This window comes from Aythya ferina (genome assembly GCF_964211825.1).
Source record: "Aythya ferina genome assembly, chromosome: 3".
Taxonomy (NCBI): domain Eukaryota; kingdom Metazoa; phylum Chordata; class Aves; order Anseriformes; family Anatidae; genus Aythya; species Aythya ferina.
The window spans coordinates 32,640,472-32,657,489 of record NC_140298.1 but is presented as its reverse complement, the minus strand read 5'-3'; the positions used below and the strand labels follow the sequence as shown (position 1 = coordinate 32,657,489).

At 38.1% G+C, this 17,018-nt stretch overlaps 1 protein-coding gene across 6 annotated transcripts in view; it reads right to left on the bottom strand.

Annotated features, from left to right (window-relative positions):
* LTBP1 (latent transforming growth factor beta binding protein 1) overlaps positions 1-17,018 on the bottom strand; it is a 205,177-nt gene that overhangs the window by 137,243 nt on the left and 50,916 nt on the right. For all 6 annotated transcript variants that reach the window (XM_084512716.1, XM_084512718.1, XM_084512717.1 and 3 more), the window contains one exon: positions 15,145-15,320. In XM_084512716.1, coding sequence (XP_084368842.1) covers positions 15,145-15,320 — 176 coding nt within the window. The remainder of the gene's footprint in view (positions 1-15,144; positions 15,321-17,018) is intronic.

The following is a 17,018-nucleotide window of genomic DNA, read 5'->3' as shown; positions in this document are numbered from 1 at the left end:
GTTGAGTCAAAAGTCATTCCTGCCTACACTGTAAAAACTACTGTATTGGGGGACCCACACAAGTTTTCCAGCCTAGCTAAAAAATTGGCTTTGCCAGTATAACTGGAATTATACCGTGACTTAACTCTCCTTCATAATACTTTGTATTATGTTGTTGAGTCTAAAGCCGTAGGAGAATCTAGGCATGATGCTAATAACAAGAAACTCTTTTTAAAAAAATAATTCTCATTACATAGTTCACATTTTATCAGAAAAATTCTGTAGCCTAAGTTTTTGCTAGAAGATATGCTGTAATGTGAGACTGAATGGAAACTGTAAATTTGCCTCTCACCCATTTTTCATGAATAGATGTCTGCATATAAGTTTGGGAGAAAGAATATAGGAGTAGCAGTTGAACTGCTCCTTTGAAAACACTGGCCTGTATCTACAGAGGTAAAGAGTATCCATGAAACAGTATTTAAATGCAGGTTTTTAGGGCAGCAAGAAGCCTGAAAACCATGTGATGCAGGGCCTAGCCCCTACAAATATTTGAATCATCATCCAGTGATGCCCTTGCTAGAGAAGCAGTTCAATTCTCATGGATATTCTTGCTATATATCAGTAACAAAGAGCCAGGTTCTTTTGACATTAGATCTGCCTTTTTTTTCTTTTTTTTCTTTTTTTTTTCAGATTTACAAAAAACAAATGTAAATGTAAATTTTTCCTTGCCTAGCAGGTTGCTGCTTTTAACTTCCTCAATTCTTCTGAAGACATTTCAGAAGGAATCTGAGCTGAAAGTTGATCAGTGTATGAGAAGGACTTCGGCGATCCAAGGCACAGAGGCTGTCTTCATAGTTCCCTGTAGCCATACCTCAGGAGACAGGCCTATCCTCACCTAGCACAAGGCTCAGAGACCTTCACAGTGAGCGTAACACATGCAGATTTCAGTCAAAAAGAAACTGTGGACATTTCTCCTGAAAGGAAGCACTCGGCAGGAAGTCTGCAAGGTTAGCATCTTGGACTTCCTTGAATCATCTCCTTGACTTCTGTGGGGTTTTTTATTTATTTTTGTTTTGTTTGTTTGTATTTGTTTTGTGTATGTATGCACATGCATGTGTGTGTTTTATCTTCTATAAAGAGGCAAAGATTTAATCCAAACATGAAACTATATCTTTCCATACTTCTTACATTGTTTGGCAGTGTGAACGTTGAAAGCCCATAGAAAATGCCCTTTACTGCCATAGCCTCAGCCTCTTTTGCACTTGGGCTAGTTTATAGAAAGAAGGACACCACAATTTTAAGGTTGCATACAGGTTATTTTCATCTTTAAACTCCAGAAGCTTTACTGATGATGCCACTGTGACATTGACATGAACAGATCTGCAACATAGATTATCTCAGATTCATTTCTGGAGAAAAATGATGGTGCTACAGCACCACAACATACCTGAAATCATTATTTTTATATAGAGAGACAGAAATGTATCATAAAATCTTCAAAACCAATCTTAAATGTGTGGAAATGAAACACCTCACTATGCTCTTAAGTATAACACCAGACTTTGACAAAACACAAATGTGAGAGCAGATAAATAAATGACCATAATGAAAGAAAACACAAGTAGAAGACATAAATACCAAGCCAACAGAAAAGGTACTGGGGAAAAAAAAAAAAAAAAAAAAAAGCATAACTAACTGGAGATAAATTCAGATTTTTGGCTTACTAAAGATGGGACAATCAGGTTGACTTGTAGTAGCTCATCTTCGTCCCTGAAGCAGGCAGCAAACTTGTAATGGGAGGGATCAGCCAACTGCACCATCATCCTGCCTCCTGGTCTAGGTTCACTCACGCCTAAAGACCCTTAGATACATCTGTCCAAGGAGATCAATGGAAGAATGTACCCGTAATTTCCAAAACCTGTGAAACTCTCTGGGCTCAACTGAAAAAGAAAGATGCCTGGATAAAATGATGAGAGTTTAGCTGAAAATTGGCACCACCTTTATATGATTTGCTTTCCATCTCTGCAAGTATGATATAATATTACAAGCATGGCAAGCTCCTGCTGAGTTAAATTTATGATCTAACAACAACAACAACAACTGCAGGAGAAGTGGAAAATATAAGCAAGACGATTTCTTCATAGAATCCCTTCCATCCCTACCGCCCATCACGACAAACTAATTTTTTCTGCATCAGCATGAAAGGTGAATGGGTTAAGAGAGGCAGCTGGAAGGTTTTAGGTCCAGGTGGCCACAGTGGCTCATGCAACCAGTCCTGGGAAGAGTTATACAAGGGGAAGGTTTCCTTATGAATCTCCTGGGTGCCTTTGTTTGCAAGGCTGCTCAGTCATAGCTTCTTTCTAGAGGAATTTCTATAAACACATTTTTTTCTCAGTTTTATGGCTGCCCTCACAGCTCCAGCATTCTGCAAAGATTGAACTAGACAGTATTCAATAGCTGTAGTGGATCTCAGAAGATTTGTGGCATGTCCCTGTTTTGAGGGAAGACAATGGGCTAGCAGCACGAGTGAAAGCAGAACTGTTATTCTGTTAAAAAGATGACTACACTGTCCTGTCTCACAGGTCAAGTGGGGCAAAAAGAAGAAAATATTTTAATGTGTTGAAAAAAATATGTTATTGTGGGTATAATGTTCTCCTGCTTCATAGTAACCTAATCAAAGGGATGCATTTAGTCACAATAAAAATCACAAGCAGTAGTTTTTACTGCAGAGTCGTCTGGCGGAGCTTACACATAACTCTCCTAGAATCCTTGCAAAAAAATTTCTTCCAACTACTTTTAGTATTATGGAGGGTTTTGGTGTTTATTTGCTTTAACATACCTTCAGTTATGACAAATATCCCCATGAAAAATCTCCTGAGGAAACAATTAAGTAAACTGGAGGCATTCCATTAATAACTCCAAAAATGACACAAACTCAGCGTGTCAACCTTCTTCTGTACTGGAGCCAGTATGTTTTTATGTGTATTTACACAGCATCTCATAAAGCCTGAAGATTCTATCTAAAAATAAATAAATAAAATTGCACTCATCTATTCCCAAAGACAACAATTTATGATGGGTTTAATCTAATACTGTTTCATATGTTTTCAAACAATAGCCATGATGCATGAGAATCTTGGAACGCAAATCTATCTTCTTATATCAAAGCCAGTAAGTTTTCACATGGCAAATCAATTCAGTGTTTTGAATTCTCAGATGACCAACTCCCTTACCCTCCCCTCTCTTGTTTTCTTAATTAAATGCTGACAGGATAAAAGGAAAGAAAGGAGAGGAAATTACTTATTTCCTAAAACACGTGTCTCCCAGTTATTTTACCACTACACCTGGTTTAGTCCTTACTACTAGATATGCTTGTTCAGCCAAAAGGAAAGCTGACATAGTATAAAAATCAACCACGTCAGTAAAATAGATAAGCTTTCAGAACTATTGTTGAATGATCTTTTTACATTTATTTATTTACTTGAAATATGTAAGGATGTTCTTTTTTTTTTTTTTTTTTTTTTTTTTTTTTTTACCATCACCTAATCATCAGTTTACAACAACCAAATAAGTTTTGCAAGATCCGAACAAGCTGAAACATAGCTACCATACACCTTGGGTATTCCAAACTCTGGGAGATACCTATACTTAAATTAAAAAAAAAAAAAAAAAAAAAAAAACAGGAAAAAAAAAAAAAGAGATAAAGACACTAGATCCACATACAGACTAGAGGCAGATTTTCCCTAAATTTCTGATTGCACATTGAGAGGAATACACCCCTTACCAGGCACAGAAAGGACCAAAAGAGACTGACAGATCCTGTAACCTCTCCTACCTCTTCTCCTTTCTTTTCACAGGTTAAAAAAAACAGCACTACACAAAAATTCTGTCCATTCTATTCTTAAAACCCTTCTATTACACAAATTCCACAGTCTCTCTAAGGAACACATTCCTGTGCTTTGGTCTCTCTTCTTATTATAAAGAAATATTCCTAATACCTAACCCACATTTCCCCTGTTGCAATCCAAATATATTATGCCCGGTCTTATCTATGGTGAACTCTGAGAAAACCTTATTCCTCTGTAAATCGATCTTTACCATACTTGAAGACTACTACTGTGAGTCCCCCCTCAGTCTCATTTTCTCCAAACCAAAACCATCTCACATTTTTCAGTCTAACAAGCCATATTTTGCAGTTTGCCATTCTTTCTTGCTTTGCTTTTAATTTCCCTCAGTTGGTTCTTGTCTTCCTTCAAATCAGCTGTCCAAAACTAGACACAGTTGCAGCTGAGCTCTGATCAATGCTGAGGAGTGAAGCAGGATTACTTAATACATCTTTACTGAAACGCTCATGTTGGTATAACTTATTTCTCTCCCCCAACAGTGCAATATTGATCCTTCATACTCAGCCCCAGCCTGCGTGATAGTCAAAGGGACACAGACATCCTGAATCCTCTTCTGACAGGTTGGAAAAGGATGTTATCCCCACGATGTGGACCATTCCCCTACGTGACGTTAGCAAGGCTGAACTGAGCCTATCTAAAAACCAGGCAGAATATGAGCTTTAGTCTATTTAACAGTCAAAGTTTTTTTGCACAAGCCAAAGTCTGGAAAATGCATGGATTCAAAAACACAAGGCACAGCTGTTGGGTAACTTCATTTTCGATTTCTATTTACATCTGCCTTTATGTATGGCAGTGCATCTGTGCTCATCAGAAATGTTGTTGCATTACATTACACACTTCATACCTGATTCTCTTTTCTCAGGCACTGCCAGTAATCAGATATGGCAATGAAACTAAAAATAAGATGACCCAGCTTTATTTCATCCAAGATCCACCACTCTCTAGGAGAGCTAACAGAACTTCTCCCAGTTCTGCATGAGGTGAGGTGTACTTGCACACACCTGCTCAGCCACACTCTTTGAGCAAGAAATGAGTGTTTCAAGCTGTGTTTTTTTTTTTTTTTTGATAGCTACACATTGATATAGATATGCTACATGTTACAGACATGTAATTAATTCCACCATTCCTTCTACTTTATTTCTGTAACTCTATTTTATATTTGTATGATCTTACAAGTATTTAATTGGTCATTACAGATGAACTTATGATATTTTGTCACTTTTCAAATATTCAGTTCTATTGCCTTTATGAAAACCAATGTGCCTATTCAAAAAAGCAAAACGCGATCTGGCTATCTATTATGGTGATAAATGAACAGTGGCCTCCCCGCTCTTATTGTCATCTTGTCACCATTGCTGTTACACACTTATATAGATATTGTGTCCATATAGATATGGAGTATGTGACCAGTTCTGGGTTCCCCAGTACAAGAGGGACACAGAACTACTGTAATGAGTCCAGAGGAAGGCTACAAAGATGATTTAGAGGACTGGAGCACCAGTTGTACAAGGACAGGCTGAAAGAACTGGGTCTGTTTAGCCCAGAAGCGAAAAGGCTGAGGGGAGACCTCATTAATGTATATAAATATCTGAGAAGAAGGTGGCAAGAGGATGGAGCTGGACTTGTTTCAGCTGTGCCCAGCAACAGGCACAAACTGAAGCACAGGAGGTTCTGGCTTAACATGAGGGGGCACTTCCCTACTGTGAGGGTGACAAAGCATTGGGACAGGGTGCCTAGAGAGGTTACGGAGTCTCCCTCTCTGGAGATACTCAAAACCTGCTTGGGTGCCATCCTACACAACATGCACTACGTGATCCTGTTTGGCAGGGGGGTTGGACTAGGTGATCTTCAGAGGTCCCTTCCAACTCCACTCATTCTGTGATTCTATGATTTCTGGCCCCAGCAATAATTTTTGGTCAATTGTAGGAGAGGCAAATAAACCATTCTTCAGTTCTCTTAACCTTGGTTTAAGATAGATGTAAAGGTACACAATGCGTTGCTTAAAATGATTTGCTACAGCAAAACTTGCCTCATTCAAGCAGACTTTCTTCATCAACTTCAGCAGAGTCTGATAAACTCTGATGTCTACAACACAGGTACATTGTGTTTTCTTTACTGTAGATGGCTGTCACTTAGACATCAAAGGAGCACATGTAGGCACAAGTGCTGAGATAGTTTTGAAGAACATTCATAGCTATATTTACATGTTCCCATCCAGGAGCCCTTTGTTGTCAAATCCTCTCACTGACATTGCCTTTTCAGAGGAGTCAGAGGAATTCACAGCAATTAGAATAATTTTTCTTCTATCCTGGTGCATAACAAATGATTCATGCATGGATTGGAAATCTGATTTCTGTCAGCAGGTATAATGAATCACCTTTTTTCTTCCTTGTCTCTTTTCCCCCTGCAGTGACTCCCTACATGCAATCCTCAGGCAGGAAACAACATAACTTGGCTTACATCCATTTTCCATGTTTAAAATGATGTTAAACAAAAACAAAACAAAAACCCATCTCTGATCAATAGTTTATAGTGAAAAATATATCTATCTTTTCCCTTTACATAGTTTAAGATGTTCCAGAAAAACATACCAATGCAAGTAAATTAACAGACTGCAATGTGGTTTGAGATGTCTGACAGGATGGCCTCAATTTTGTTTGATTAAATTTATTGGTTTATGTTTATTAGTTTTAAAGGTATTACACAGACTAGATTTGCAAAGGAATGTAATGCTAAAAACCTTAAGTTTTAGCCTTGAGTCATGCCTCTGATCAGTCCTAGGCGTTGTGTACAAGAGATGAGAGAAGTTAATCTCAGAGGTAAGCAACCTAACCAGCATGCTGAACAGGAATGAGCCCAACCCATTAAACAGGATGTGCTAAGAACAAAAGACTGTATTTAGCTGAAATCCTTTTAGGGCTTAGACACTTTTCTTTGAGGAACTGGAGGACCTTCATTACAGCTGTGGCTCCAAACCCCACCATGACTACGCCAAAGTGTTCCTTAAGAACTTCAATACAGTGGAATAGTTTTAACAAGGCTTAGATGACTGCCCTGCTAAGGACAGGCAGGCAGATGAATGCTTCTAGCTGCAGGCCTATGTGGGAATTAAGAGACTGACACTCGGAAGGCTGGTCTTCTTCAGAGTGAAGCATTTCTGAAACAGAACTTCAAGTTCCTCAAGAGCTTCAGGCTTCAAAGTTCACAACTGTGCTTCACATTTGGGACTGGAGACATCAACAGTAAGCAACCCAGCATGAGGACTGCCATTCAAGATATCAATACATTTAGGTATCTGGGCCCAATGGGTATTCACTTGAGGGATATGGGAACAAAAGCCCCCAAACTACATTAAGGAGCAGATAATCATCTTAATGTCTAGGACAGAAAGCCGTTCTACACAACATTCATCTCAGCTGTAATGAAGGAGCAACAACCTTATTGTCCACCTCAATCTTCCCTGATGGAGGCTACTGCAGGGAATACTGCAGGAGCTGCACGCTCAGACAGTGAATTCAGCACCTTCCCATGCAAACTTACGGCTATACGTTACAGTTCAGGTGGGCACAGATAAGCACACATTATTGTCATTGACACTTCAGAATTTCAGAAATAAAACAACTGGTTGCCTTATCAAGAGGACTCTTTAAAGAAGTCTCAACCACCCAATCCCCTTCAGAAGAAATTATGCATTTCATAGGCTCCTTCTAAAATTAAGACAGCAGACTTTACCCTGTCCTATGATAGAATTACAAGTCTTCAGTTGAAAAACATTAGATAAATTCTTGAGATGGACATACAATTTCCCCTTCCCACGGTACGCGACTCATTTACATAAGAAATCAAATGTTAGGTGTAACACTCTGAAATGGTAACATACCATTTCCAGGAAGAATAGAAAATAAAAATTAAATGAATATTGCCTCACTAAGTATATTCATTTAACATCCAATTTCCTGAAGGGAAGCAGCAGAAAAGCACTAAGGAAGTCAACAAACTGTAAACAGTGATAAAGGACATAACGTCATGGAATTAAGTTATAAATGAACACAACCCTCTCTGCATGCTGAATCACCATTAAAAGTCATCTCTCAGCACTGCATGATTTTTCTTCTTTAAATTTTCAGAATGGGCAAAAATGTGTTCACAGAAATAAGGATGTCACTGATTCAGAAATCTGACTGCATGCAAAAGGGCCTTCTTACAGTACTTTTTTGTCTAGGTTTGTTCATTCTTTCTGGCGTGGGCGACAGCACTGACATCAGACAAGAGCACTTTCACATCTCCTGTGAGTAAAACCAGACTTAGCTACTTAAAACAGTCAGAACTAGTTCTTTGTATCCAAGTAGTATCACAACAACTCTGGTGTTAGCCTGGCTAAGGGACTTTTAATGTTTAATTGTGTGGGTTCAACCTGTCTATATTACCCAGCTAAGTTACAATTTTGAAACACGTCATAGAGGTTTTCCCCTACAGAATTTTCTGGAAAGTCTCTTCTGTCTTTCTTCTTGAGAAATCTTTGGATTTGGAGCCAATTCTCTTTCATCACAGCAGTTGAGAAGCATTTGTCTCAGTCCGTGTTTTTCCCCAGCTATAACACATTTTGAACTGATTTTAATTCAGTTTGCCAGATCACCAATCTTCTTTTCCAACATTTTTCCCCACACTGCTGTTTATCAGTCTTGGCCTCCATATTTCAGAGCATAGATAAATGTCCATCCATTTTTGGGGGGTGAATGTAACATTTAAATTAATTCCTGTAAAAGGACCAGCAGCCCTTGCCTGCCATGCAGACATTCAATTATTGGTGAGCTCAGAGCCATAAAAACTTTTGAGTCCAAACAGAAAAATACAGTACTTTTTTTTTTTTTTTTTTTTTTTGGAGAGGGGGGATGCTGATTTACTGGCCTCCTCAATCATGCACCCTGTATGGACACACACAAAAGAGTATTGTTAAAACGGCTGCTGCTCTAGTACATTTCAATAAGTAGTTTACATTTATACATTTATTTTATTTTATTTCCAAGGATTTCAAACTTCATAGTTCTTTATAATTGCTAAATAAACTATGTTATTGGTTAAATTTATTTTTTCCCAGGATTTGTCACCTTACTTTATGAAGCAAAAGCAAAGTAAACGTGCTGCTGGAGTCTACAGAGGTAACTGCATTAGTGTCAACCCAGCTAAAGCACTTAATTTATATTTGGAGTTCAGCCTCTTGTTTCCAAGTCCCACTGGAATCAAATACAAACTTTAAAAGGCTGTTGTGAATTGCTATGCCTTCAAATAGCAGTATGCCTAATGTTCTTAAATGGGAGAGAGGAAAACTATGCTTTACTGAGATTGCATGGCTTTTATAATCAAAAAAGCTACACTGTTGTTTGAACCTGATGCTGACTGCACCAAAATTTTGCTTAAACATTTTTAAATGTCCCTGAAAAATCCCCCCCAGCCTCTTGAAGGGGAGCAGATGCTCTGCACACATATGAAAATGCTTTGCATGTGAGGAAAAAAAAAGTCCCTGACATTTAAACAGCACCCCATTCCCCTATTTGTATTCCCATCCCCTTATTTGTATTTGATTATGTACAACCTCAGGAGCAACACACGCAAATGTCAGTTTCCATGAGTAACCAGAGTGAATTTAATTCCACAGTCCCTTCAAATAAGCTGTGTTGTGATTCTTCTGTTACTGAAATATTTCTCTTCTGCCTATTAGTCTTCTGTTTATTCTCTTTCTACCCACCTCATGCTGCTGGCTATACCTTGTTTAATCACAGCATAGCCATAACATTCCTCCCTTACCTTCCACTTTCTCAAAACCTCCATTTAGGGAAAGTTACCAGAGTTCAACCCTAATATACACACACACATGTGTAGGCAGAAGTTTCAGAAAATGCAATGCCCTAGTTAAAACAAGCCACTGAGAGAATTTCATAGTTTATGTAGAGCTGTTCCACAAAAAAAATACCAAGAAGGATGGAAAGAAAATCTGATCCTCTAAAGAACTGATGGTGCTTCTCCCCTAAAGCAACATATACTGAACCATGGTAGAACATCTGATCACACAGATGCATTTACATGGAACATGTCATATCTCTGAATCCACTTCTTTAACAGTAAAACATTTATGTATTTTACAGCTGTTTACCCTTACTTATTGATGGGGAAATAGTGTTATGATTTAAGTGTCTCATAGCGAAGTCAGAATGGTACAATTTCATAAAAATAGTGTAAACTCAAATCTCAAAGCAACACCTGTTTTTGTAAAATCAGCTTATGAAGTCATCAGTGAAACCAGCATGGGAAAAATCTGTATAAGCTTAAAAAGAGCTTCTGTAAGTTATCAGTGTGCTATGCTTCCAATAATAGAAAAGCTATTGTTATGCCAAAATTGTAAACAACTACTCTCCACAATTTTAAGAGGTGGAACATTTTCTTCCCCATTAATCATATATAATCTATATGAATGTATTTGAAGTTATATAAAATTGGAGGCAATACAATGCACCAGTAGTTAAGAACAGATACGTGACTTTAATATCATAAAATCATAAAAAGGCTTGGGTTGGAAGGGACCTTAAAAATGATCTAGCTCTAACCCTACTCCCATGGGCAGGGTTGTCACTCACAAGGCCCAGGACCTCATCGTCCAACCTGGTCTTGAACACCTCCAGGGATGGGACATCCACAGCTTCTCTGGGCAATGTGATTGTTTCTGCTTCGTCTTTACACAAAAATCTAGGTGCTGCCCACAGAATCACAGGCAGACTGTTGAAATTCTGGTTTCCATACATGCAGACTCACCAATTTCAAGCCAGAACACTCACACAATTAAGTCAAAGTAGGAAGCATAATTCTGTACTCTCTAAACATTATGTAAGCCATGCTACTTAAATTCCAGACTTCTTAATTTTCTTACCTAAAATCATTCTTTATTTTTTCTTGCACTGACACGTCTCCTTACTGTATAAGGAGTTTTAGTGAAGACCAAGAAAAACTGCATCTAGCTAAAAAGAAAAGTCTTTGACCATATTTAACCATGTAAACTTAACATCCAAAGATTGCAAAATTCACAGGCATTTCCCATCTTCATGAACAAACAGGACAGATTAGAATCATTTTCCTTCTTAAATACATATTTATCCTCGGAATAACGTTGTTATATAAACATGTTTTATTTACTTCACAGAATGCAGTTCTATTTGTGGGTAGGGTATGCCTTATACTTCCTCTCAAGTTCTGTTTTTAGTGTAATTTTTGATCACCTCAGGTGTTGATATATTTTCACAACATTCCTGTAATGTAGGGATCATCATGGTGGCATCATCGTTTTACATGTGTGGAATTGGAGCCCTGTGGGGGCTTGCAAAAGTGTGCAATACATACATGAAAGCAACACTAACTCCAGCAACACCAGGCAAGTGATTTCAGATTTAGAAATTCCGCTTCTTCCAGAAGAAAGGGCAAGATGTACAATGCCTCTACAAAACTATCTCAAGCTGGAAAACAAAGTATATCGTTCACAACCCTCTTGAACCTTGAAGCCCAAGACATTTTAGAGTATTCTACTGCAACATAGAGCTGCATTATAGCTCTCCTTGATCTCCCATACTCCTCCTAACCTGGCCTTGGAGCCTCATTGAGAGAATTTCTCAGGAGTGGTCGACAATGGCTTTGCAATCACATCATATAGCTCTTTCAAAATCCTTTGCTGAATCCCATACAACCCATGGTTATTCCTCAGTCTTCTTCAGAGCAGGAATATCTACATGCACCAACCTTACCCAGAAAACATGAACTAATTTTAGCAGAAGGAAACTACATATATAGGTGGCTTAACACTATTCTGACAGGTTGTTTTTTTGTTTGTTTTTTGATACCCTAAGAAAAGCAGAAGCTCCCCAGACACAATCCTTTATAAACATCTAAGTTTACACCTAAGATGAAAATCTCCCCCATACAGGCTCACTGTACTTTTCAAAACACATTAAAAAAGAATCAAATTTGGCTTTGCCACTGTTCATATTCCCAAAGTAGAAAAAATGTGTATTGTTTACTTGGAATGAACAGTTCAAAACACAGATTTCTTCCATAAGTAGTAATAGGCAGTGTTTTTCAAATTCTCAGCAGCCTTCCTCAACTGTCTAATTCTACCTCACCTTGTATTAAAATAAGTTTTAAAAAAGTATTTCAAATGAAGAATAACTCAACGGTGAGTGAAAACCTAACACTGTATTCCCAAGATACCTTATTTTTATTCACACTCTTAAATAATAGGAACTTGACAATAATGAAATATTCAAATTTAAGAGAAAGGCATGTAACATAACTTTCCTGGGAATGAACATCACAAAATTATTTAACACCAGAAGTGGACAGAGTGAAGCTGTGAGTGGCCTACTGTCTTACTAGTCTAATAAGCAGTTCTCACAACGGTGTTGAGAAGAATTTCAGAAATTTCTCATTTTGTTTAGAATTTGCTTATAATCATATATTTATACACTTTAGACTGTTAGAAACAACACAATTTCTTTAACTGACCTTTTTAACTATATCTATAAAGTTAGGGAGACCAGCACTAATATTTATAGGATCCACGCTCAGCTCAGGTTGACCAGTGGTTATTATTTAACAGTGCCTTTAAAAGCATCTGAAGTAGATGTACCTGATTTACTAAAAGTATCATCTTCCTGTTGGTTTATAGACTACAAGGCTGCAAACAGAATTTACATCTAAAGTTTCTGTGCTGATGTCATTGTTCTTGTTGGAATCATAGAGGACTTTTAACCCTAAGGTTTCAAATATTCAGGCAAATTATAGGTCGTATCTGTATTTCAGATCTAAAGATGAAGTGTTTTAAAGTTATAATATATTTATGGCTGATTTATCATATTTGACTTATTGCAACTCTGATGGCTTACTGAATTTTCAAGCTCCGTTGATAGGATGTATAATTGTACAGTAGAATTCAGTTTAAATGACACAAAGAACAGCCCATTCTGCTGTCTTTAAGTCTACTATATTGCGCATCAGAAAAATGAAACTGTTGAAATACAGCAAAGTAAGTGTTCCAGGAGGGACCTCAATGAATTTGAATTGAAAAATACTTAAACACAACTAATTTTTAATGCTTTCCCTATAGTATCTCCAAATGGTGGTCTGGCAACACTGTCACAGGTAATCCAAACACGACTGCCAGTCTGTGAAATCAGAAGATGTCCAGAAGCACCTGGCTCACATTTGGCAATTTTGCTCCCAAAGTACCATTAGCCTACACCTCATCTCCCTCCACCAGAACACTCCAATCTCTGAAGACATCTCAGGACTGACACTTGTTCCTGTTTCAAGTCTATTTCAGGTCACACAATTAAAATCACCTGCAGAGGTCCAGAAAAATCAACATCAACTGAAGCTACATATAGAAAAAAATAGATATGTTCTATGGAGTGCACCTTGAGCAGATGTCACTGCGTTAATATTTCAAAAATAAAATGCTTAGAAATGGTGAAAAATAACCAAATCACTTGTTTTGCACCCTATTTAATTTATAGATAGCAATTAAGACTTGGTGACATCACCCAAGAGTACTTATCTGGCTGTTTCTTCTCTTCCCTAAAAAAAAGAAAATAAAGGCATGAATTCTAACACACAGCTCAAACTGTTTTCTGTACTATCAGATACCTGAGCCATTTTGTCAGAAGCTGCAGTCACCAACTTTGGCTCCTAGCTGTCCTTCTCCCAGTCATGTTCCTCTGAGTACTGAAATTAACAGAGGAGGTCCAATAAGCTAGAAGCTCCTGACTGGCTCCTTCGTCATATAGCTGCACATAGTTATTTCCTTATTTTATCATAAAAAATAAGCCTCACACAACTCATTTGCTATTTAGAGGCAGTTTGGTACTTGGAAGTAAAACTGACTATATCTATGATAGATTGACTCAATCAAACAGCCTGAAAGGACAAGGGCAAAAGCAAGACTTTTTTTTGACCACAGTCCAACCAGCAACAGTCACTCCAAGTACTTGGAGAACTACGCAGCCTGGAATTTATATGTTCACTGGCTAGCAAGAGTCAGAATAGAACACAATCCAATACTAGTGGCACTAATATCTTATTTAGAAAATTACAGCTGGCTGGAAGAAAAGCAATGGCACCTTCTTGACAAAAGGGACTACTGGTTGATGTTGACAATACAATTAAACATCTCTGAAGGTTCTGAAAAAAGGACGTCAGGCTTTGCAGGCACAATACTTCACTGCTCTGAAAAGGTTAATCTAAAGGCCCAAGGCTGGCCCTAATGGGAAGAACAGTGGGCAAGATTCTTCTTACCCATCGATGCATTTACTGTTTAAGAAAAGCAAGCATAGGGTTACATTCAAGTATAAATGGACAGACCGTAAAGATGGGCAATACAGAGATGCAAACATAGAAAAGGAAACTGTATTTATGGACTTAAAAGAAAACCCTCTTCCCTAAATCCTCAGTAGAGCACGAGGATTCTGTGCTGTAACAGAAGTCTGTCAGGAGATTGTGAGTACCTTAGCTCTCCATCTTAATCAGTCCATTATTTTAGTGCAGGAACTTTTCTCCAAATCAAGCCAGCAGACGCTCTGTAATACCTAACCCATAATTCATCAAGCTCTTCATCTTTTAAGCCAAAACTTGTCCTCAAGCTTCCCATACAATGGAGCATGAGCCAAGGCCACAAGCTGGGCACCTTCACAATCCTTTTTTTAATAAATATGAAGCAGAAATGCTAGTGCAGCCTCCATACTGTGCAGAAGTTAATAAACACATAATAAATTAAATATAGAGAAAAATAGTCGCCAGTAAGACCACAGTCTTGGACTCCAGCTTTCCTAGAAGGGTATCCATCATATTGAAGTAAGGGAAGCTGTCATCTTAAGCTGAATACACTCTCAACTATGCCTACTTCAACAAGCGTCAACAAAGTGTGTTCACAAAGTGTCTTTTATCTGAAGGAAAAGCTATCATCTAGAAATAGCTTCATGACAGTCCAGCAGCGAATCAGGTTGCTTTTATTTTTTCCCCCATACAGGAAATCTGTTTTGCGTCTCAACAGGATAGAGAATGTTAGTGTATTTGCTAATCTGAGAATTATATCGTTTAATTATTTAGACTTTTTTTTTTTTTGAAGTGTTACTGCAATTCAGATGAACAGAAGTTTTCAAGATCTTAAAAAAAAAAAAAAAAAAAAAAAAAAAGCTTACAGTATGCTTTCTGCGGTTGTACTCACATTGGAAAGGTGATGCAAGTTGATCCTGGCCCAGTCTCAGTGGTAATGAGCCCTCAGTGGATTGCTCTCCTGAAATCACTTTTTTTACTGGATAATATTTGGGTTTGATCACATATTCCTGTGTTTGGCCATGATGAAGATTCATCATCAACGTCTGAGATGAAAGGGGTATCATCCTGTTTTAGGAAAAAAACAGAAGAGGCAGAATGATGTAAGAATTAATAAATTAGACTTTTAAAAAATGGTAAAAAATAAAAGACATTCATCTGTACTCCAAGTTCTCAAAAGATGATTTGGGAAGTTTACTAGTTTCAGATTAAGCATGTGATTTTCCATGCATTTAGCATTCTCATTGTTGTGTCAGCTAACAAACACTTAACAACCTAATAGAGACTACAGGGATTACATCAACTCTTTTCTGATAAGAAGTACCAGCTCAGAAAGCAGGGAAGAATGGGAAAAAGCCTTCCTCAAAAATCATGAGTTGGAGCTCAGCTTTGTTAAACACATAGCTTTCCAGACTGGTCAGAAAAGCAGCAATGCATTTAATCCCATTTCCTAAAAATGTTATTTTACACTAAGTACAGAACTTAAAACCTATGCCCAGCTGACTTTCCCTCTGTTCCCAGAAACCTTGTTCCGTTCCCCACCATACCTAGCTAGCCATAAGAACACTGCTACTCCTCCCCTACTTCAGTCTTTTCCCCCATCTCATCAGAAGGTCCATCCCTGTTTCCGAGCTCCACTTTACTTCCCCCATCCACTTTCTCCTTGCCTACACTATTGAATATCTCTGACAGATGTCCTACAACCACGACTTTCCTTCATAGCAAAATTATTTCCGCTTCTTGTCAAACAAGATTATTCCTTCAAGCTCACTGATTCTCTCATAGACATTACCAGTTCCTTACTTTTGTTGTTAGCTTCTCACTGTACAAGACCTTGCCAACTTTCAGTAGGAATTCCCCCCTCCTATTCCCCCAAACCAATATTATTTACCTATATACTACCAGAAGTAGGAACCATTTATTTTCTAACCTAAAATCTGTCTTTCCCACCCTCCACAGTACCACCCAACGTTGAACAAGCAAGGGAGCAAATCACGTAGTTGGTAGTCACAGGAAATGAAACTGAAAACTAGTTTGGGGCACTGGGTTGCATGGTGCCACTGCTGAACAAGTAGTCATAACAGGTCTTCAATTAACAAATCTAGTAAGAGCAAATCATCAAGAAGTTGTAGCTAGTGTAGATCACACTGCAGAGATACATGTTCCTCAAGATAATATTATCAATCACTAACCTAGTAGCAGTGGCTATATAGGATTACACTATCCTTTGCTGAACTGAAGGCACAAGGAGTTGGATGCTGTGATCCCTCATGCTCTTCTCCACTGAGGGTCTGTAGTATGTTTGGTCGGCAGAAGTGGAAATATGGGAAAATTATAGGCTTTTTAACAGAGATCCCTCAAAAAGTCAGAGCTCTGTAAGGCAAATAGCTGTCCTCAGAATAAGGCATGGGCCCTAAATCATAGAAGATGCTGGGCAGCACTTCCCCACAGTGATGAGACTGAAGAAGCTTCAGCCGAGCAAGAAGACAGATGACTACAGTATTGTTTTCCTACATTTGGAGCTGGAGCCAGACCCTATCTCCAAAGCAAAGCCTGATTCCTTAGTTATGTTATTTGAGGATGCTTAGTAACTGCTGTAACCAGTGGATTTGTGGTTAGGACAGACAATAGGGTTTTGTCCTACACAGACTCTTATTAAGTTGGATCAGCTTTAGAAAAGTGCAGTTGTTAGTACAGAAATTCTGACTCTCACATGCAACAGAAACATAAAATCAGACTATCTCCAAACCAAAATTTTCTAATACA